This window comes from Anopheles merus, chromosome 2R (assembly GCF_017562075.2).
Source record: "Anopheles merus strain MAF chromosome 2R, AmerM5.1, whole genome shotgun sequence".
NCBI lineage: Eukaryota > Metazoa > Arthropoda > Insecta > Diptera > Culicidae > Anopheles > Anopheles merus.
In genome coordinates, this window is record NC_054082.1 from 48,610,556 (window position 1) to 48,633,481 (window position 22,926).

The following is a 22,926-nucleotide window of genomic DNA, read 5'->3' on the forward strand; positions in this document are numbered from 1 at the left end:
TTGCTTGCGGTTTGCAGGTCGAAACATCTGTACGAAGTGATCTACAATCGCATCAGCACGGATCTGCTGCTCTGGGAACCTAGCGCTCCATCGGCAACGGCTGCGGCGGAGGCACAGCTGAACGCACAGAGCACTGCTCGTGTTTCATTTCGCGAACCAGAGATCAATCTTACTGGCATGGGCATGATGGACTCGATCTACATGCCCTACACAATGTGCCAAAGCGGAATCCAACTAGGTAATGTATTGGGGAATCCAAATTCTAGCTGCTAAAAGAAGAGATAAGCTTCACTTCATAATATTTGTTTAAATACATTTTGCAGATTCCAGCTCGTCGGCCACAAATTCTGAATCGGAATCCGACTCTGATGGCATTTTCTACTCGGTGTATGATCGCACGCGCAGCTCCAACCTCGATGGCGGCGGAACTGGGCGCAAATCGTCCTCCCACTCACACCGCAGCACCTCCCATGGCGGCAAGCTAGCATCGTCGGCTGGCGGTGGTGCCGATCGTAATGCCAACACCGTCGCATTCCGACTGAACATTGGGCAGGGTGTGCTGACGATGTTTGCACCCGTACGCGACGCCCAGAAGCACGTCATTCCCGGCCAGTTCGGGGAGTTTGTGATTCGATTGAGCTCGGGCTACGTGTTCTCTGTGAGCGGGTTCCATGGCAACGCCAATCTCGGCTACCTGTGCATTCAGGCCAAGTCGGCCGAATTCTATCACTGCGGGCTGATTCCGACACCGTCCAACAATCCGCCCTTGCGCTTGATCAACAGTGTGCTGCCGTCGTATTTGCTGAGCACCCTGTACCCAACGCCGAAGAATCTAACCCTCCACGAGCAGCGTGGCTGTGCGAACCGGGACATGATTTCGCTCGCCATTCAGATCAAGTCCGTGCCCGATTTGGCGATCAAGCGCATTCGGATGGCGGCCGGCATACAGCTGACCACGCTGCGGCACCATTCCACGCTGCCGCAGCACGCCTGGCTAACGCAGCTGCTCGATATGCTCGACGTCGTGGACTACCCGGTGCAGGGCTACGTGCCGCTTGGTGTGGTCACCGAGATGCATCTGCACTTGTGGGACTGCGCGATCGACTATCGGCCACTGTACTTCCCGTACCGGGCCGTCATAACGGTTGGTTCGTTCATGATCAGCAGCAACATTACTACGACCAGCAGTGGACTAACGCTGAATTTTATCGCCGAGGACGTTACGCTCAGTCTAGCGCCGCAACAAACAGCTGCGGCGGCATCGTCCGGTGGAAAGGAATCGTCCGCCAGTGGCTATCAGGTGGCGCAAAACAGTAGCAAAATCACCGTCCTACCATCTAACGAGCTGGTGTGCGTGGTCGAGGTTGGGCTGTTCGAGATTTCACTTATGCTAAACGAACGAGTGACGGTAAAATTCCCCAAGTTTGATTTGCGCACTGCCATCAACGATGTGCACGTGCGCACGTGCGCAGACTCTGCCCGTGCGTTGGCCCAGCTGATTGGCTACCTGGCGGCGGAAGGAGATCTGCTGCTGCCGGACGGCGACATGGATGCGGAAGTCCCGGTGGGCGGTTCGATGGGCGGAAGCTCGGAAGCAGCTGCGCTCGGTGTCGGATCATTTGAAAAGCAGAAGGATATTGGCGGTCTGCAAGGGCTTCCGATGGGTGGCGAACCGGAGGGCGAGTTGCTGCCGGTACGTCCGCCCTCGAGCGCCTCGGTCGTCACGCCGAAGCAGCAACAGCACGTCAATACGCTGATGGCCGATGCGATGGAGGAAAGCTTGTACATTGAAAGCACGTCGAGTGGCGACGGAGCAGGGGACGATGCATTGCTCGGTGGCGGTCGTGGTGGCGGTGCAGGAGTAGAGATGTTCTTCTTCCCCGACGAACGGGAGCGGCTACTCAAGGAAGGGAAGGAATCGACCGTCTCGGACAGTAACAGCAACAAGCGACGCTTCGGTTCGGACGATGATTCGTTGAGCATCGACGATGGTTCGAGCATACCGTCGTCCTACCATGACGACGATCACTATCTGCGCCAGCATGACCGGCAGCAGCAGCAGCAGCATTCGAATCCTTCCAGAGCGGATGTGGATGATGATAATGCAAGTGTGAATATGCGCGAGCTGATGAACTTTGAAAGATCGGTGCTTGGCCAGCCACCTATCAATTATGGCTTGGGAGACGATGATGATGACGACACGGGCGTGGAGGCGCTGCCGCAGGTGACGAAGGAGCTCGGCGACGTTAACAAACTCAATCAACACCGCGCCGAGTCTGCCGGGGGCAGTGGCGTGTCTCATTTCCCCCAGCGCAAAATCAGCTCGGACACTGACGATGATTTTTGCATCATTGCCGACGAGGAGCGACCGCATCGGGACGATCACAACCAGGAGGTACCGGTGTCGGAAGACCCGATCCGCATCGTGGACAACCATTTCAGCATACCGAGCGGCAAGCCGGATCTGCTGAAAGCGCCCGAGGATTTCCCGAATGCGGTCGAACGCTACACCATTTGCGAGATGACCGTCACCTGGCACATTTACGGTGGTCGAGATTTCCTCACCAAAGAGGACCGGCGGCGCAAGGCGAAGCAACCGTCAGCGGCCGTGTGCGGAACTGGCAGGGCGGAAAAACAGACAACCATGGCCGCGGGCGGTGGTCCCGTCCATCTGCCCACTGCCCTGCCGATGTCCGAGGCGTACAAATCGGGCGTCAGCTACTCGAAGGGTTCACCGTCGGTCAGCTTCGTCGGGCCAGCCAGTGCCGCTTTGGCGAAGCTAACCTGGAAAACGCGCGGTGGCCCCGACCGTAAGCACGACGTGACGATGGAAATCCATATCAGCAAGGTACAGTTTTCGCACGAAACGTACCCATCCAGCACGAAGGAAGCGTCCCGACAGGTGCTGCTGATCAACGAGCTGGAGATCGTGGACGGGCTGGCCGTGTCGAACATCAAGAAGTTCCTGTACCACCCGAAGCTGCCGAGCCGCCCAACGAGCAAACAGAGCACGAACCACATGGTGGTCATAAAGGCGCTCCACATGCGCCCGAATCCGGCCCTGCCGGCGCAGGAATGCTGCCTGCGTGTGTCGGTGCTGCCCATAAGGCTGAACATCGACCAGGACTCGTTGCTGTTTTTGATCACCTTCTTCAACCAGCTCGGTGGTGGGGGCGACATCCACGAAGCGACCGTGCCGGCCGGCCCAGCAGCGGCGGTGGGACGTTCCTCGCAGCAAACCACGCCCGCCCACCAGCCGCCGGTGATGACGGTCGAATCTGTCCCCGATGCGGTCCAGGAGCTGCAGGCGAAGAAGATGGTGTCGGAGAACCTGATGCTGCTGATCGAGGAGGAAGAAAAGCACAAGGACACGCAGGAAAGCAGCGCGTACAGTGAGGCCGGCGATTCGGCACCGATTTACTTCCGCAATGTCATCTTCAGCCCGGACGTGCCGATCCGCATCGACTACCACGGCAAGCGGATGGAGCTGTCGCACGGCTCGCTGGCGGGGCTGCTGATGGGCCTGGGTCAGCTGCAATGTTCGGAGATACGGCTGAAGAAAATCTCCTACCGCCACGGTTTGCTGGGAGTGGACCGGTTGCTAAACTTCCTGCTACAGGAGTGGCTACAGGACATTAAAAAGCATCAGCTGCCGAAGATTATCGGTGGCTTTGGGCCGATGTACTCGTTGGTGCAGCTGTGTAAGTAACCCTCTAGCGGGGAAGGGAATCATGAGTCGTCAGAATGTGTTTATTATTTATTTTTCCTTCGTTGTAGTTCAAGGTATTTGGGATTTGTTCTGGCTGCCAATCGAGCAGTATCAGAAGGATGGCCGAATCGTGCGTGGATTGCAACGTGGGGCACAAAGTTTCACGGCCCGCACCGCACTGGCAGCGTTGGAGATTACCACCCGCATCATACATTTACTGCAGGTAATGTGGGGAAACGCGCAAAAAAAAAAACACGACGACCCGGAACCAGCACGCATTAATTTTGTTTTTCTATTTTCAGATAACGGCCGAAACGGCATACGACATGATTTCGCCCGGACCATCGATTCGTCGAGGTAGAGGCAACCGCAAGGGCAAGCGGAAGCGTCTGCACCCACCGCAGGATATTCGCGAAGGAATGTCCAATGCCATACAGATAGTACGAGAGGTAGGTACAGCAAAAAACGACGGAACTAGAACAGGAACACTTTCATAACGCCATTCATTGCCCGTTTCACATCTCAACAGGGTATTACGGAAACGGCACACAACCTGGTAGAGATCACCGCTCTCGAGCACGATCAGAAGGGTTACACCGGGGCCGTCGGGGCGGTGATGCGCCAAATACCGCCGATCGTAGTGCAACCCATCGTGTTGGCCACCCAAGCCACCAGCAACGTGCTCGGCGGTGTCAAGAACCAGCTCGTGCCGGATGCGCGTGCCGAAGCGCGCGAAAAGTATAAAGACGATGTAGAGTAATGCTGTGAATGCTGTGTGCGTGTGGTTTAAACTGGAAAGCGGGCAGAGTGACCGAAGTTCGCTATCGAAGCGAATCTAATTTTTTTTTGTATGTGTATGTGCGTGAGCTTTTTTTATATAGTCTAAACAAAGCAGAATGTGTTCCATAGAGAGTGAGCGCGATCCGACGATCGTCTATATTTTTATTTCGGTCCTTTAGCTCTAAGTACGTGTGTCTTGTTCAACATGTCAACATTCTCTCTCTCTCTGTCTCTGATAAATAGGGTGGCAAGAACCCTTAACTCTAAGCTAAGGCAGCTGTATAAATAAGAATCTTCCAGGATTCACAATATTTTTGTCACTTTTTCGTGTACTCGACGAAACGAAACTTAAACTAACCCCATAAGAACTAAGTGATGCTAAAACTAGGATAAGGATGTCGGCAAAGTTAAAAAAAACAACCATTAAAATGGAAACAAGAAGATCCATAAAGTTTAAGATGTAAACAGAACACTGTCTTATCGATAAACTGCTCTAAACCGAAGACTATCCGAAAAGTACAACTCACAGTTCGAGCCACCTGCCTAAGCTCTATCTAGTATGGCGAATTACAGCAACAGTTCACTATCAGCTGATGTTCATAGCAGGAGTTGGCGTAAAGGAATCCACAGCCTTGGTACCCGCAGCCACTACCGCCGCCCGGACCACCAAAGCCACCCGGTCCACCGAACCCCTGTCGACCGAAGCCACCGAACCCTCCGAAACCTCCGCCTCCGGCTCCACCGAACGGGGCCGCACCGTTGATGGAACCGCAGCAGCACGCGTCGTGGTACACCTTCTCGTCGCAGTAGCTATATACCGACGCATCGCACAGTGGACAGCCCGGCAAGGATCGGGTGCGTGGTATCAGGAACTTCGTCCGGACTACTTCATCGCGGGCACTGTTTTGCGCCTGCTTGCTGTCTTTCGAACCCATTTTAGCGGCGGCGGCGGCGTCGTCGTTTGTCTGCGATGGTTTGACGGGATCTTTCATCATCATGCTCATGCTCATCGAAGACGGTCCCGATGACGGTTCGTCGGCAACAACGGTCGGATCGGCCGCTACCAAAGGTCGTGGAAGAATCAACTGCTGTACGACGGGTGATTGTAGAATTTTTACTGAGTGCAGAAAAGAGAGAGAAAAAAATAACCACAACCGGTTACAAATCAGGTAAATGAGGTGTACATTTTGTTTGACTAATGATTTTATCGGAGATTAAACACAATCTAAATGTTAAATTTTAAATGTTTTATTGTTCGCTACAAAACAAGTCGATGAGGTTTTTGAATAAGAGGAGGTTTAAATTCATAAAGTTCGTCACTATTTAGTACAACAACTAGCATGGATGGTTCTAGCAACGAACGGATGTGGTTCAATTCCACATAATCTGGAGCGTACAGAAGAAGCATCAAAAACTTGATTATCCCCGGTTGCGTTACTTGCGATACTACCAAATCTCTCTAAGTAGTAAAGCATGTAAATAATAAAAAAAAGAACAATGTTGGCAGAGCACCTAAAAGTGTTGTCATCAGTTTTGGGTAGTTCGGAGCGAAGTCATGGATCAACTCCGACTTTGGTGCGCAAAATATGACTCCGACTCCGGATCATAATCGAATTTGACTGCGAATCAGTTCGGATTAGTCCGGGTCTGTCCGGATCAGTCCGGATCATTTCGGGTGAGTCCGGATGAGTCCGGATGGGTCTGAATGAATGATTCTGAATGAAAGTCCGGGAGAGTAGGTAGCCGTTGTAATTGGTAATTCCCAAAATGTGTGTCCATTGTCGTTTAGATAATTCTTGATGAGTTCATTAACTTTCAAATAATGGATCGAATATGTACGATACAGCGTGAAAAATGTCTTCCTTGCATTAATATTTACCTTTTCCATAGGATCAAAACATCATTTTTCCTAGTACAACCCGCATGCTTCCCATAAATTCAGTTAAAATTAATATAGCCTTACTGTTTTTGCACCGCCAACCGAAACTACTTGCCCGGACTCGAGCAGACACTCATTGGAAAGCTTCTAGACCCATCCGGACAGATCCGGACTGATCCAAATTCGGAGTCGATGAGTCCAGAGTTTTTCCCGAGCGACTCCGATGGGTACCGGAGTCGGATCGACCCAACTCCGGAAAAAAATGGCATTTACCCATCACTAGTTGTCATTAAATGTGAGTGTGTTATATGATTTCATGGAACGTGTTGTATAATAATGACATTTTCTTCTTCGCCACAATTATAATTGCCCCGCCTAACCCCTCTCTTCGTAAAGCATTGCATATTTTAAATTATGTAAAAAAAGATTCACTTAAATTATTTCTAGTACTTTAGGTAACACACTTCTACAAGTTCTGTTGACTACTACCACGAATCAACCGTTTAGCAATGATAAAAAATCCAAAAACCTTGACCGAAACACCCACACACTAACCTTGGGAAACCAAAAATAAATATCCACAAGCAGGCAGAGTAGAAAGTACGGGAAGCAAATTGTCGTCACAAAGCCACACACGCCATCAACGCGATCCAAAAATGTCCATACTGCACGGGCTCGTGCTATCTCTTGCAAAAACCCCCTAGAAGATGCTAACTGCATACAAAACATCGACTTCTTGCTCTCCTTGTACTACAGTCCGATGCCGGCGTGTGTGTGTCCGATACCGCCTAAAATCCCACGCATTAACGTTTCGCACCTTGGAGGAGACTCTCCGTACACGACACCAACCAAAAAAGTGGACTAAGTGAGTTGTTTTCACCTTTCCTCATTATCAACCGGAAAAAGGTCATTGCTTTACGATAGTTCCGGGTTAATATTCCTGTTATTATTGTTTGAGTTCGTTCCTTCTTTTTGTAGAAAGTGTGTTGCTCTGCGCGGGTAATTTATTGGCCATGCAAAAGGTGGCGACTATCCTTTTCCAGTTTCTTATTTGTTGGGCTTCGATGAACCGATCGAAGTTTAATCTAGATGCTTCTTTTTTGCATCGTGCTAAATTAATTCGACTGCACATCCCCATCCCCCTGTTGCGTCGATTTGTGGGCGCGTTAAAGTTACAGCGAATGGTCGTTTGACAAGTCTCGTGATAGCAGCATTAGTGCAATTGGTTGTTGTAAAACTTTATGGCCCATTACGGACGGGCAAAAATAATATTGTTGTACGACTTTCGTGGCACCACTGAAGAATAAGATAAGATAAATTCCGTTGGTGGAAGCACACAACGTTTGATGTTTAAAGGTAGTTATGTAACGCCATGGTAGTAAGACCTTCCCAAAGTTAGGTTCTTTTAAGTTGCACCTCTTGGCGCCATTTTGATCACCAATCTCTTCAGTTCAGAGAAAGTTGCGATCGTTACCATTAAGACATTGTTGCTAAAACATGACCTTTGCGATACACAAATTTACTCACTAACATGGCCGGTTCCGGCACCGGTGGCACTGAAGGAGATGATAACTTCTTCTTTTTTCTTATTTGGTATATCAACTTTACTCGGTGTTATCCCGGTCTAAGAGCTCACTATTGATGTTGTTTGTCTCTATAACATATTGCTGTAGCTGTATATTCATGTAGCAGAATATTTAAGTTAGTATGAGGATAGAACCTGTGACTGTCGGGACAGACCCAGATAACGATATATCCGGAACGAAAAAAGGTATAGCCTTAAAGTACATTAAATATCATGCATACGATTCATGCATTACGGTAAGTGACGAAAGAGTTAACAAGAACCAAAGTCACTATCAATCATCAGCCAGTCAGTTGCTTTATGTTACTTAACAATTTAAAAATTCTTCCCAAGGAGCAAAAGCACCATGTCGAACAGACGAATACAACTAAAGAGAGAGAAAGCGTTTCGATTTTGTTCCCTTAAGCCCGTTTAGTCTCGTTGAACAGACTCAGCCCAGCATAGAAGTCAGCTCAGTGGTCTATTCTATAGAAGTGCCTGCTACTACTAGACTGAACAGGTTCGTTTCCCATCTAGATCGCGTCCCATCTACATACTGGCTAGCACACACTGGCTAGATTCTGCTGCGTGGCACTAATACATCTAAGACTCCTGTACATTATAGTCCCACAGTATGACCGTGTAATAGATCAAACAAGAAGAAGAGAGTTTTTCAACCTCACTAGTAGAGTCTGTTTTTATGTAAGTAATAATGCAATTGCATTAATACAACACATTGCAAAGGTAATCCAAAACCAACCTATTAAAAAGTGCACCCCGCTGTATTTTTTTACGGTCTGACTGTTTCTAGATATAGCCATAAACCTGCTCAAAGCGGGCCACGCATGAGCCAGCTTCAATCGAATATCCACCGGCAGTAACAGGTAGTAAAAAAATCGGACTCAAAAAAGAGATTTGTGTGATTTATGGTTATTTTTTCTTCGACTTCGGCTGCTTAAGCTCCAGGATGTGCAGGTGAAAGTGTTCCACTTCCAATTCTACAGGCTTAAGGTTTTATATCCCACCCGACAAACTGCATGTTCCCTCCTGCTAGCTATCACTAAAAGATGGGCTCGTCTTAGAAAATCCCCGTCCCCGAACAGTGCCAACTCATTATTCACCCGGGACAGACACAGGTGTCTGTTTCGCCGTCGCCTTATCTTTGCCCTCTCCACTCGCCAGGGTATTACCGATATTATCGATGGTCGGTATCGTAGCCTCCACCGCGCGATGATGATGATCCTGAAGCATCAGCAGTACACAGGCGCCGCCTACTATCAGCTGCAGCGGCATCAACGACCATGCGCGCCGTGCAACGACGGTGTGGTGTCTGCTTATCGATAGCACCATCCTTGCGCTACGTGCTGTATCCACTTTCGGGAGAATCTGGGCACTGGCTTGTGGGGACCACAACCTGAACACACCGCACCCGACCGACCCGAAACAGGGCGATGACGTTAGTGCGCGAAAGTGTGGGGATTTATTTTCACCACCGTACGCCTCCTGGAAGCGGATTTGGAGATTGGAACACTGTGCGTAAGGGGAGATATATGCACCACCGGTACACTACGTCAACCAACACACCGGAATCACACTATAATACGAAAGCAGTGTATGCTTTATTCGCGCCAGGGGCCCGGTGTTGTAGACCGATCGGGACCAGCAGCACGTTTCGACTGATCCACCCCAAAGAAGTGTGTCAACTGAGAAGATCGAACCTGCGGATGAAACGCACGCCGTATGTGCTTGCGAGTGAAAAACCCGTCCCCGTTCGGGTGCACCGCGCGTCAATCCGATCGCGATGTTCGGCCACGAATTTCACCCTCAATCACGATGTTCCGCGATGTCCTGCTCTTTCGCGTCTGCACTACGAGCTGCTTGGAGCTGTCTCGCTTTCGCCAACCCCAAGACTCCAAGACTCCAAGCTCCAATCCGCACGGGTCAGTAACTTCCAGGCCTAACATTCTTGTTTTTTTTTGGTCTGTTTCAAGTGCGTGAGTGTGTGTGTGTGTATGTTTATTATAATTTTCTCCACGCCACGCTTTTCTCACACGCTCTGCGCACCCGTTCTCCTCCAACATCATTTCCGCGTGTCTTCCCTGATCAACACTCCACCATCATCAGGTTGATCTTGAGCAGTAGCAGTAGCAGCAACAGGGCCAGATGATCGTTTTCGCACTCTTTTTTTGGGCCACTGCTTTTACGCTCGCTCTTTTCCCCAACCATCTCAGAAGGCCCTTACTTATGGCACCAGCAAAGAACCGCTGCGTTTCTTGACAATATCACAAGGGGTCGGTGTGGACTGGCTCTTAGCGGTGGTTGGCTTTCGGTGGTTGGACCACTTTTTCCCCCCGCAATTTGCCTTTCCCATTTAATGATATTCCGCGACCATTAAGACGACGACGACGACGACGCCACGACGATAATCCTTCCACTTCGCAAACCGCGGGAATTCATGTTCTAACCGAGCTGCCGTCCACCGGCAGACGTGTATCTCGTGCGAAGATCAGGTTGTGCCGGATTAGCGGTACTTTCTTCTCGGTGGCTGGTTGATGCTGCTGAAGCTCCGGTTCCGTTGGTTCGGCCTTTTGTAGATAGATTCTGGTTCGTGACGGCGCGCCGCAATAGACCTTCACCTATCTGTCAGAATGATCGAATGATTGGCTAATTGGAAACAGATCAGTAGAAAATGGCTAAGGTTGAGCGTCTATTTTATGGCGCAATCGATCGAGCAACGCGGTCCACGCCGCAGTGATGATTTGTAAAAGAAAGGGTTTCTTGTTGTTTTTTCCTCCCTCCATCAAACTTTCCATTCTTATACATTCTGTTCTGTTTTTGCTTCATTGATTGGGTTTCGCGCATCGCGCCTTTCGTTTATGTTCATCAAAGGCATCTCGATCGATTGTGTGTGTGTGTGTGTGTGTGCGTAGTAAAATTAATTTCCTTTTAAGTTGATGGACTTCTAATCTACCGAAAACACTGATGGTGGGAAGATTGCTTCTATGTAGTGTATCTTCTTGTTGTCTTCTGTTGCGTTGTGCGCCGAACTCAAATTGCTGAAGGCGAAGCGAAGCGAACTTGTGCTAAATGTGTTTAAACCCTCAACGTGGCATAATCTAGGCGGTTGAAGATGAATGCTGCTAATTACTGCTCTTAACGATACTTTGTTGTCTATTTGTGTTCGCCTCAAGTGTGGAATGATTATGCTCATTTATCGCTAAATACGAACAATGTATGGTACAGCTGCATCGAATGGTTTCTGTTTGTTTTCGATTTTGAAAGATGATCTGATATTCTATTGATCGATAATCTACCCGAGAACCAAGTGCACTTAAATAAGCTGGTAAAACATTATAGATGGTGTTAGGTCATTTTATTGGTAAATTCTAAAAAATATCATCGTTACGAAACGAACGATGATTCATGAATAATGATTCACCTATGATTACTAGGAATAATGGACCTTACTTTATTGGAACAAAAAACAATTTAAATATTTTTACACATATTACAGTCCCACACAAAATGAAACAAATACTCAAATGTTGGAAACAGTTTTATAAGCAAATCTCACCCTATTCAAACAATTTGAATTTTGCAGTTTCTAGGTTTCTTGTAGAACTCTTTGTTCCAATGTTTAAATAAATCATAACACATGTTGGATTGGATCAAATGAATAAAACAAAAAATAGCTTTACCATCCTTTCATGCTGTCTTTTAGTACTAATCATCATACTAACAGTAAAACAGTACAGTAAAATAATAAAAAGGTGTTTCAGTAGGTTTTTTAATCTCTGGTATAAAATAGATCATACAAATTGTGGCCGATGGGAATGCTACAATCTATGTGCCATAATTAAGCCTTTAGCCTAAAATAATTCTAGCCGAAGAAGCTTCCATTGTATCATTTGAACTGGTGAATATTGATCCTTAAATTGATCGCATTCTTATTTTTCTTATACTTCAATAAATGGCGATGCTTCTGTTTGTCCACTACTTCATGTAAGAAAAATGTCTTCAACATTTCCACGATCTCCAGAACAAGTAATCTGTTCGATTAGAGCATTGATTCACTTCAATCACAAATGAATGCGAGGCACCGATGTTGTTCGTCATTTATCGGATCAAGATCCACACATATCGTGATCGAACCCCAAACGCCGCGTTTGGAAGTCGAAAATATCACAAGGCTAATAGACCTTTCCCAAAGCTAACAAAAAGGAAACGACAGAATAGTATTCCGAATGAAGGTTTTTCTCTTTTATTAATAAATCAGTCAAGGGGTCAGTATTTCTTTTTAGATCGCATCAACCAGGGCTTGGAAGAGGTTCTGATCGCCCGTCATCGTCACCTTGCCCTGGGCGACGGCATCCTTGACCGGGATCTGCTTCGTTCCGACGGCGATGAAGTCCTCATCCTTCAGGTTGATCACCACATCGGGCGATCCAGCCTTACCGTCCGACACCTTCAGAGCCTTCAGATCAACGACTGTTTAAGGGAAGCAAAGAGAAACTATAGAGCGCCAGTCTTTTCGGTGAGATCGAGTGGTCGAGTCTACTTACTGATCTCATGCACACCGTCGGCGGCCTCAATGTTCAGCTGGAACACACCGAGCACCTTACGGGGTCCGTTCGGGTCGATGGCGGCAACGCGGGCCTTAATTTTCTCGATCACTGCGTCGCACTTCATGATGATGATTATATGCTGTGGGCGGTTGGATGGGTACACAACGAATGCAGATCCGAAAGTAATGAACGTCAACGAATGCTACGGTGCATAAGTTGCATCTTTTTATATCAATATTTTCATCACCTGACACAGGTTATGACGCGGTGCCAGCAACCGCTGATCTAAAGCCAGTGACATTGAAGTTACGCTGGTGGTCGGTTAATCTTCGAACAGGCGGCTGGGGCTCGTCTCCGATTAACCATGGATTAGAGTATGAACAGACGTTTCAGTAGCTAGAGGCTTCCATTAATCCACTGTGTTTGGATTTCAGGGAACTCTTGCGCTGCCGGTTAAGAATGACACGTACACACGCGCTTTATCTACATTTCAAGACAAGACATCCACAACAGATTATCCCAGGACTTACGGCAGGGTGTGTGCAGTGTCTAGTGGAAGGCTGGTTTTGGTATATAAATTCACGAACCAACGTTCGTAGAGTACAGTTTGCTGTAAGATCTCACAGTTCCCTCACTAGCTACCTTCAAAACACCAACCTACTCTCATCATCATGAAGTGCGACGCCGTGATCGAGAAAATTAAGGCCCGCGTTGCCGCCATCGACCCGAACGGACCCCGTAAGGTGCTCGGTGTGTTCCAGCTGAACATTGAGGCCGCCGACGGTGTGCATGAGATCAGTAAGTAGACTCGACCACTCGATCTCACCGAAAAGACTGGCGCTCTATAGTTTCCCTTTGTTCCTCTTAAACAGTCGTTGATCTGAAGGCTCTGAAGGTGTCGGACGGTAAGGCTGGATCGCCCGATGTGGTGATCAACCTGAAAGATGAGGACTTCATCGCCGTCGGAACGAAGCAGATCCCGGTCAAGGATGCTGTCGCCCAGGGCAAGGTGACCATGACGGGCGATCAGAACCTCTTCCAGGCTCTGGTTGATGCGATCTAAACAGAAAGACTGACCCCTTGACTGATTTGCTGATAATAAAAGAAAACGAAACATAAAAAAGGAACTCATTTGCAGATGCAATTTCATGTGGTTGTTCCTTGTTCCTAGAAAGTATTGTTTCTTGTTTTTACGCCTATCATCGTCTCCCTATTAGTTAGCAGCAATTTGATCGACATGTCGCTAATCAGATAAGAATCCGGGGCCGGCCTAGCAGAGCATTATCGTGAAAACAGTTGTTGCAATCGCGATAATTAATTGCAGTATATAATAGTCCAAAATTAATGGGCTTATCAAGAGTTAAATATGCCGTTTCATGATACGTTTATCTTCACGCTTCGATTGGCTGGTGGTGTTAGGATCGCAGAACCGAGTAGGGTACTAACCGATTTTGTCGATTTATTGTCCCTCGGATCCAGATCGGTCTAGATTTGCATTCCCTCGAGAACATTAAACCCCTGAATCTCTGTGTCTTTATGCAGAATCTCAACGCAACCCAACCATCATTATGTACAGGAGAGACGACGCAAACGACGTCCAATTGACGACGAACGAATTAGCTCGGTCCGGCTGGCCCCAAGTCCACTCACTTCTGGGCTTCCACGGTTCAATTCACGGCTCAATAATCCAATTAAAAGTACACCGTTCTCCATAGGTACTCGTCGTTTGCCTGTGTATGTGTGTGCATGTGTCGGCAATGACTTTGCCGTAATGTGGCGTAACCACTTCAAACCCGACCTCAACCCGCGATCCCACTGCCATCATGCACGATAGGACACACAGCGTCAAAAAGATAAGATTGCCATCTTCACCCGGTAACTGCACGGTGATCCAGGAGCATTGAAGGCGAAGCGCAGGGAAGGGACGCGTGGCGTCTGTCGCTCCATCCGTCGATTGTTCACTAATCATCGGCTGGGTTGGGTCGAAGATCTTGAGGCCAATCTAATATGTGTATGGTCTACCTACGGCTGTGCGGCTCCCATCACAGAGACAGGCCGCAGCAGCAGCAAGTGCAAGTGAACCTTTGGTGTCCCACCGTCACCGATTTGTTGGAACAGCTGCTATAAAACCACCATTTGCAGATCGACCCGGTTCATTCGTGTGCTGCATCGTTCGGACCGTGTGCGTGACCGTGTGTTGGGAGACAAGTACTGACCGGAAGGCTGAATTCGCATCGAAAATGTCGCTAGAAACTGTCATTGAGAAGGTGAAGGCTCGCGTGGCTGCCGTCGACCCGAACGGACCCCGGAAGGTGCTGGGAGTGTTCCAGTTCAACATCAAAACCGCATCCGGTGTCGAGCAATACGGTAAGATAAATGTCTAAGAACAGTGTGGCATGTGTTTGTGTAACTGTATGTGTGTGTGTATGTGTGTGTATACAGTGTTAACTTTTGTATCAAACTAATGTGCGTGTGTCGGGTTTGTGATTTACAGTGATCGATCTGAAGCAGCTGAAGGTGGAGAAGGGTACGACTGCCACTCCGGACGTGACCGTCACCCTGACCGTGGAGGACCTGATCGCGGTCAGTGCCCGCACACTGTCCGTTGGCGATGCGCTAACGCAGGGCAAGCTGGAGATCCAGGGCGATGCCACGCTAGCCGCCAAGCTGGCCGAAGTCATCTAAAAGTCTCCAGGGGTCATAATGCACCTCAGTCTTCACGATGTGATTGTGATTATGTGCCGCCATTCCCTTCCGTTGTCCGACAGTTTTTTTGCTTTTCATTGGTTATGATACTTTTTTTAAATAAACAGAACACACTTTCATACGATAGTTTCGCACTTACTTCCCCCTCCACTGAAAGAGGAAACATTTGCTGGGAGCATATCATAGAGAAAGAACGAACAAACGGTCCATCCGGTTATCTTTGTAATCCAATGTTATCAGTCCTCTGGAAATCGAGAAGGTGGTTGAAAACGACGGCATAAAGTGACAAACATTAGCTGAAATCCATTATAGTGTAAAGGATGTAAGTGGAACGAGAGAAGGAGAGGTTTTATCAACAAAACATGCGAACGAATTGACTCACGCCGGTTTGAACACATTGTGGTAGTCTAGATTTATGAATGAGTCATCACGGGTGGTTGGTTTGTCTTATATGTATTGTAGATAAGACAGTTCCTTCTAACACCAGCCCTAGGTCAATTCCATACTCAAACGTTTTGCTGTTGCAAGAACTATATAGTTACTCAGACATAATATACATAAGTTCTGTTCTTCTATGGGCACAACAACCGTTGTCGGTCAAGAACTGGCTGTAACACTACTTGTGGTATTGGCTTTCAGCGACTTTATTGATTCCGACCCATAGAAGGATAGTTATTCCTACGGATAGGGCGATGGTCCGTGCCCCATGAACCCATGACGGGCATGTTGTTAAATCGTACGAGTTGACGACTGTACCACCAGACCGGCCAGCATAAATAAGTAGTGTCTAGAAAACCTGTCGGCATAACCGCGCATTCATATAGGCGTATATGATAGAATTTTCAAAAGATTGACCGACACTCTGCATCCTGATCGGGCGTATTTGGGATTAATCGTTATACATAATCCTTGGGCTGGTGGTCTCGTGATGCTGCTGCAAAGGCAAAGGACTTAACAACATACCTGTCATGAGTTCTAGCCCTCTATGAACCGAGCTCTCCGGTCCCCGTATGGACCGAGGCAGCTCCATACACGAGCTTGAGAATACCCACTCTTTTCAGTAATTTTAATCAAACTATAAGAGTGGTTAAGAGGTGTAAAATAAATTTAATAAATCGATTAAAGACTCATAAAACATAATGCTAAACATAAATATGTTACTCACCCTCTATGCCAACCAGTGACTCGCTCTTTTCGGGCTTAACTTTATCACCCTCTGTACCGACTTTTACCTACTTTTTTTGGAATTATACTCCCTTAATCATTGCAAGGTGATGTTCTCTCCTGTCTACTTTTGGATATCGCCTTGGAAGGTGTCATACGAAACGCAGGAGTAGGCAACGATTGCCGTGGCACTGTCGGGTGGATATCTTCTACCGGTCTCTCATTTTTTTTTGGCTTCGCGGATGACATCTATATCATCGGCATGACTACAGCGAAGCAAACACCCAACTAAAACGCGAAGCAGCAATAATTGAATTGAGAATGAATGCAACGAAGAACCGTCGAAGGATCAGCCCGTGATTTGGACCCAACTCAACTGCGAGGTAACGAGGTTGTAGAGCAGTTCTAGTTCTATAATGGGACGGCTGTTCTCTTTATCCTGAGAAAGATATCAGCAGCTAAATCCGAGGACGCATCATTTAGGGAAAACGTGCATACTTAGAGGATTAAGCCTCTGTTGAGATCCAGAAGACCTCGAGACTGTACAAAATGTAAGATATATCGCACATTGATTCACCCGGTGGTCCTCCGAGTGGAGGCTGCAGAGCCTCTGGGTGTCTCTAAGCGACGCATCCTTTCTCGTTCTTTCCATAGAATGTAGAGTTGCTTGAGCATTGCATGCAATCTAAATTTAACCCACTCTTCGACCTGATGCGACCTCTGTCGATGGTTGAGGGATAAGTTGCTACTGCTGGTACAGATGCTTAACTATTCCGTTTGCCATGGTCGATTTTGTAGCTGCATTTTACGTAGATCTAGGAGAAATACGCCCTCTTTGAAGATCTGGGTGATTACTAGAAGTGGCTTAATCTTGCTACCGATCGAGGATACAAGGTGTTTTGTCAATAGCTTCAACTATATTCCGGACGCTTTTGATTCCTTTGCTCCCGATGTTGTGTCCTGATAACTGTTACGCCAAATCCATTATTTAGGTCTTGCTCTCGTAAAACATGCTAGGAAGTACCATTTCATTCGATAGAGTAAGACCCGTTTTATCCTTGATTGGGTATGTGTATGACTCGGTGGGTTCCGCTGAGGATTTTCCGAGACCATCACTTGATCGTACAACATTTATTTCATTACACCTATTGGATATTAGATATGTTCGCCCTTCTCCAACCTGTGTTGAAGTAAGATATAGGACTTATCATCCTCATCATCATCATCATATCCATTGTTGCTGTCAGCGCTTCATATTTCCGTTCCACTTTCCACTACGTAAAATACTGTCTTGATAGTGCTGACCACTCAAAGGATACCTGTGCCCATTTGTTGCGACGCTGTTACGAATTATAATTTGGTTTCACCAACGTTGACCAGCGATCTCCATTTGCAGCTTTGAGGTCTTTGACATGAGGGCAATCAAGAAGTTTGTGATGCGTGATTTCTTGTTGTGATTTATCACACCTTATCACATTGTTGGATAATTAGTCACTGCTAAAAGGGGATAATCCCGATAAATAATCAAATGTCAGATGGCTTTATAAGAATCCAGTAAAAATAACACTTCACCACCATCCCACTATAACATGTTTAGATGTATTCCCCAATACAGGTTTACTTGTTTCACATTCGTTGTCACTGTTTGTTACACTTGACCGTTAACAAACCACATTATTCATAACATAACATAACATCATAACATACATCATTTACGGTTCAATTAATAAACAAATTTTTTAATGTGTCTCCTTAACTAATGCTCATATCAACTATTAGTCATGTAATACACACGCATGGCAAATAGTGCCCGAGAGTGATAAGACAATGCTTACAAACGTTAGCCGTAGAACAGAACTGATGCACCCACCGCTGCACGCCTTCTCGATCGCGAACACGTGTGAATCTCGCACACCATAGTCTTATCAATCGCCGCTGTTAAAGCGCGCATTCTGGCACCATCAACATCTCCTCTACTCCTGCTGCACATTGTGCGCGAAAATTCAACAGCTGACGGCACGGTGAAAACAAACAGCGAAGCTTCAGCCACGATCACAAATATAGCACGACGAAACATTCCGACGTGGGCGTAGTGTAGATGTAGATCCTGTGAAAAAGCGGCACGACAACATCCACACCATGTAACCGCGGTGTGCATTGTCGTCGTTACCTTCTCGTGGGGCTAACATTATGATGACGACGACGTCGACGATGATGATGGTTCGGGACACGTGAGAGCGATTTGCCGCCGAGGTGTTGGGTTGGTCGAGAACTCATCCAACCCGTCCGGTCCGTGATGGCGTTGTTGCGGCAGTCGTGCCGTGGATCGTCCATCGGATCAGTGTGCCCAATCTGCGGTTGGTTGTGCGTGTCGTTGATACTTCCTTGCTGCCGTGTGCTGCCACTAGATCAACGCGTGAATAATGAATCCGGTGCTGTGTGACTTCATTGCCGGTTCCTTCGGTGGTAAGTGTGGCTCATCCAAGGGTGTAAGGGTAACAGCACAACGCTAACGTAATACGCCGCTTTCGTTTTTCGTGCACGATGCACAGGTGCCTGCGGTCTGCTGGTGGGTCATCCGATGGACACAATTAAGGCATGGCAACAGAACTCAAACTACGGCATGGGCAGCGCAATGTACAACATCATCATACGCAACAACGGTGTAAGTGGAAAACGCTTGGCATTACATGAAGACACACCAAGCGTCATCAACTGTATCATTCGATGCTCAACGGAGACACACGCGAGTACACACACACACACACACTCACATATACATCCGGCTAGACGCCAGTACGAAATTAATCCAAGTGAGGCAGTGGGCGACGCGTGCAACCCCCAGACCAGTGATAGAAACATCGTCTAAATCGTACGGACGACACTTCCTATGCGGCCAAATTTAGAATCATCGTGCCAAAACAACCACCAACACACATACCTGTTGCGGCGAATCAAATCCCTGATGACGATGAATAATGATGATGATCATGATGACGGTCAGGGTCGGTTGCAGCTTCCCCTTCGTTCGACTGTGCGTGTGTTTGTGTGTGTCATGTGTGTTGCCGTTGTTGACGACGACGTTGTGTCTTACCGCTCCTTTCTCCCTTCTGTTCCAACGTGGTGTGCGTACTGTGCTGCTGTGTGTAGCTGCGAGGCTTCTACCGTGGAATGTACTTCCCGCTCCTTTCCAACGGTGCGCTCAACTCGGTCGTCTTTGCCGTCTACGGTTCCCATTTGCGCTATCTGCAGAAGCAGTAAGTAATGGCTCACTAGATCAGGATACGATGTCTACTAGATTCTAATTTTTACTACACCGCATATTTCAGTACACGTTCGGATAGGTTGCGGAAGGCGTACTGGAGGAAGCATGTGTTTTTCGCCGGTTCTATGGCCGGTCTAGCACAAGTGTTTCTGGCCTGCCCGATCGAAGTGGTAAAGGTGCGACTTCAGACACTATCCTGTGAGTGTTCCGCGTCGACGATGTTTCCTTTTGCGATCCAACAAACCGTGTGATTGTGCCGTAATCTGTGTTTTGCAGTCATTGGACATCCCTGGGCCTGCCTGAAGGACATCTTCCGGCGCGAAGGCTTCTCGGGGATTTACCGCGGCATTACGCCGATGATGTTCCGGGACGTGCTGCCGTACGGTGTGTACATGTACGTGTACGAGTACATGCTGGAGATTGAGGAACGATTGCACCGGCTCAGCAAGGAGCGGCTTACTGGTGTCCCGGTCGGGGGCGCACTGCAGGCATCGCTGATCGCAACGGCCGGGGCCGTCGCCGGCGTTGCCTCGTGGATGTTTATCGTACCGTTCGACGTCGTGAAGACGGTAATGCAGGCAGAGACGGACCCTACCGTACACAAGAGCATGATGCACTGTTTCCGATCGATGATAAAGGTGAGCTTACTCAGTGGAGTTTTGAGTTGATTGTGAAAGAGGAAATTCATGTTTGGATTCGTTTTGAATTGGCAGAAATATGGGTGGCGTTCGCTGTTCCGTGGCAGTTTGGTTATCATTGCCCGTGCTGCACCGGTCAATTCGGCCACCTTTCTCGGTTACGAGTACTGTTTGGAAAAGTGTCAACACCTTTTGGATGAAAAGTGAATTGCTGCTACTTTTAATGAATGCGTGTGGATTCATAAGACGGAATCGGATGTCCCACATCCGGTATAAAACCCGCTCCAAGCAATGGAGGAGAGGTAAATGATTGGGACAATCTCGTGCAGGAAGTGTACAGCTTGTAGAAACTTATAATTTTTAGATTATGTACAATATGTTACGTTTAAAATCAATCCAAATATGTTAAGTATTCGCTATAAGAAAATATATTATCATTAAAGAAAAAAAGTAATCGATATGTTTCTTTCGCCGATAAGCTATAAGACTTTCGCCAGGGCGTAAGCGACGGGACGGAGCATAAAGCGGAATAGAGGTCGTTGGATAGGATACTAGCAATAAAGCAATATTTGGATGGGGTAATGCCGGACTTCAATATGCTTAAGCCCAAGAAGACGACAGCGGATAGGATATGGAGGGAAAGCCTGTTGGGAACGAAATGCTTCCTGAGGACTAATAGTCTGGTAATTGTTTCCTAACTTGATATGTGTGTAAAGGAATAGAGTTTATGCAATTTTTTATTCTATTCATTTAATTCATTTATTACTTCCACAGTATGCCTTTAAGGCTAATAATTAATAATAATTAATTACATTAATTCAAGAATTTCGAGAAGCAAAAAGCAACAATTATATAAAAGAATGAATTGAGACTAAACAAATCATCAACTTTTATACACAAAAAGAAAATATAAGGAAATAAATAGAAAGATCAGGAAGATGGATGAAACGTAAGAGCATGAGAGCAGGAACAACTTAAGTAGTAGTTGAAGTCGAAGAGATCATGATAGTAGTTAAACCATGTGAAACAGGATAGAAAAGGATCATTATTACAATGTATGTCGCGTTTCTACGTATAGAGGAGGACGGCAACAGAGGCCACGAGAAGCTACATATAGACAAATAGAGGCAGGAGTCAATCACATGTCGTCGATCGGACAGGGAGGTACTTGCGTAGAACAAAAAATACATCTAAATGAAACCCTGGCGAAATGTCTTTGAACATTTACTGATCTAGTCTCTCCCTCAATACTTTAAAAGCTTCATACAATGCTAGCATACTCCAAAATTAGACGAACTAAACTGCAGTAGAGTGTTCTTAAGTAGGAAAGATCTCTAAAATCAAATAAAACCCTGAGTTTGAATCCCAGGGTTTTATTTCTTGATTTATTTTTATTTTAATTTTATGTTATTTAAATTCTATAGCCCATGACACAATCGTCAACTCGCACAACTTAGCAACATGCCCGCAGTAGGTTAACGCCTCGTATAAACCGTCCCTCGTAGCAAGGACTTACTCCGGCTGCGTGGTACTTAAGAAGTCTCGAAAGCCTCTGTAGGTCGTCATTACAGCGTAGGTCAAACGCCAAAGAGCAGAATAATGGTTTGCTAAATCTCAGGTGTTTGCTCTTATCCGCTATTTTTCATTCTACGCTATTCTATTGCGTTATTCTTATTTTAGCGTACGTATACTTACATCGTGTGGGGTTAAAGAAGATTGTGTGGTAATAATGAATAACCATTACTTACATGCACTAAGATTCCTCTTTCGAGGTGCTCTGTTGGTTATTACACTTGGAATAATTTATCGCAGAATTTCGCGTATTTGCAATATTTCAAACATAATCTGTTCCAAACCTTGTTTCAGACCTCTTGTCCGCCTTGACCTGTGCCGAAATGGGTTAGTAAAAATACTAAATGGGTATGATTCGCCGCCGCCTACTTATGCAGTCTATGGGGTTCTATGACTACAACAATTCTTACATCAACATTTCCATATTCATAGCAAGCGTATTATTAGGTCCGAAGGCAAAGCGAGTTGATATATCAGGTGGGTTTATCCAGTGCAATTTGACGTCTAAAAACGAAAATTGGAAGAAAATCTGGTTTGACAGTTAGATCCATAACAAACGGGGTGCTTTGATGATTGTTCTTTACACTTTTTTCTAAGTCTATCCTAAATTTTCACAATTTTACACGATTTTTGGGAACAATCAAAGGTCTGTTGAATGAAACAAAATAATGTATTCAAGGGCACTCTGATAAGTTCCTTACTTTAAGTATGATACCGCATTTGGTTCGATTACACTGCTCCTTGCTTGCTGACTGAACAGATTCTATAATTGTTTCTTATATATCAGATTTTACTAGGGAAATGTGTTTTTGCATTCCAGTACAGGGTGCTTACAGGGTTTGCCGCGATTTATTGGTCGGTTCCCATCAATTTTTGGTGGGTTCCCATATTTTTTTGGTGCGTTCCCACGATTTTTTGGTCGTTTCCCAGAATTTTTTGGTCCAATTGTATTGGTATCCCATCGGAAAATACCAATAAATTATGGGAACGAACCAAAAATCTATGGGATACGACCAAAAAATCGTGGGAACGCACCAAAAAATCATGGGAACTGATTAATAAATCGTGGGAAACCCTGTATAAT

The 22,926-nt window shown here is 46.8% G+C and overlaps 6 protein-coding genes across 9 annotated transcripts in view; 4 read left to right on the top strand and 2 right to left on the bottom strand.

Moving 5' to 3' along the window:
- LOC121590163 (autophagy-related protein 2 homolog A) overlaps nt 1-4,959 on the top strand; it is a 23,278-nt gene extending 18,319 nt beyond the window's left edge. For all 4 annotated transcript variants that reach the window (XM_041909594.1, XM_041909592.1, XM_041909595.1 and 1 more), the window contains exons 6-10: nt 18-238; nt 324-3,701; nt 3,778-3,932; nt 4,012-4,158; nt 4,239-4,959. In XM_041909594.1, coding sequence (XP_041765528.1) covers nt 18-238; nt 324-3,701; nt 3,778-3,932; nt 4,012-4,158; nt 4,239-4,469 — 4,132 coding nt within the window. In that variant the 3' untranslated portion in view covers nt 4,470-4,959. The remainder of the gene's footprint in view (nt 1-17; nt 239-323; nt 3,702-3,777; nt 3,933-4,011; nt 4,159-4,238) is intronic.
- Nucleotides 4,675-10,660, bottom strand: LOC121590165. Its single transcript, XM_041909598.1, has 2 exons — nt 9,123-10,660; nt 4,675-5,606 (listed from the first exon to the last, which is right to left on the bottom strand). Exons 1-2 carry the CDS (start codon nt 9,280-9,282, stop codon nt 5,044-5,046), a joined length of 723 nt encoding a protein of 240 aa, XP_041765532.1. The 5' UTR covers nt 9,283-10,660; the 3' UTR covers nt 4,675-5,043.
- A 1,505-nt stretch (nt 10,661-12,165) lies between these two features.
- On the bottom strand, nt 12,166-12,708 carry LOC121590168. Its single transcript, XM_041909601.1, has 2 exons — nt 12,495-12,708; nt 12,166-12,420 (listed from the first exon to the last, which is right to left on the bottom strand). The coding sequence occupies exons 1-2, from the start codon at nt 12,619-12,621 to the stop codon at nt 12,230-12,232; spliced, it is 318 nt and encodes a 105-aa protein (XP_041765535.1). The 5' UTR covers nt 12,622-12,708; the 3' UTR covers nt 12,166-12,229.
- Nucleotides 12,709-13,076: 368 nt separating this feature from the next.
- LOC121590167 lies at nt 13,077-13,671 on the top strand. Its single transcript, XM_041909600.1, has 2 exons — nt 13,077-13,295; nt 13,370-13,671. The coding sequence occupies exons 1-2, from the start codon at nt 13,169-13,171 to the stop codon at nt 13,558-13,560; spliced, it is 318 nt and encodes a 105-aa protein (XP_041765534.1). The 5' UTR covers nt 13,077-13,168; the 3' UTR covers nt 13,561-13,671.
- An 819-nt stretch (nt 13,672-14,490) lies between these two features.
- LOC121590166 lies at nt 14,491-15,329 on the top strand. The gene is made up of 2 exons (XM_041909599.1): nt 14,491-14,864; nt 14,992-15,329. The coding sequence occupies exons 1-2, from the start codon at nt 14,738-14,740 to the stop codon at nt 15,180-15,182; spliced, it is 318 nt and encodes a 105-aa protein (XP_041765533.1). The 5' UTR covers nt 14,491-14,737; the 3' UTR covers nt 15,183-15,329.
- A 3,411-nt stretch (nt 15,330-18,740) lies between these two features.
- Nucleotides 18,741-21,579, top strand: LOC121590164 (solute carrier family 25 member 45). The gene is made up of 6 exons (XM_041909597.1): nt 18,741-18,833; nt 18,920-19,032; nt 19,518-19,624; nt 19,697-19,830; nt 19,909-20,270; nt 20,346-21,579. The coding sequence occupies exons 1-6, from the start codon at nt 18,791-18,793 to the stop codon at nt 20,475-20,477; spliced, it is 891 nt and encodes a 296-aa protein (XP_041765531.1). The 5' UTR covers nt 18,741-18,790; the 3' UTR covers nt 20,478-21,579.
- The last annotated feature ends 1,347 nt before the right edge of the window (nt 21,580-22,926 follow it).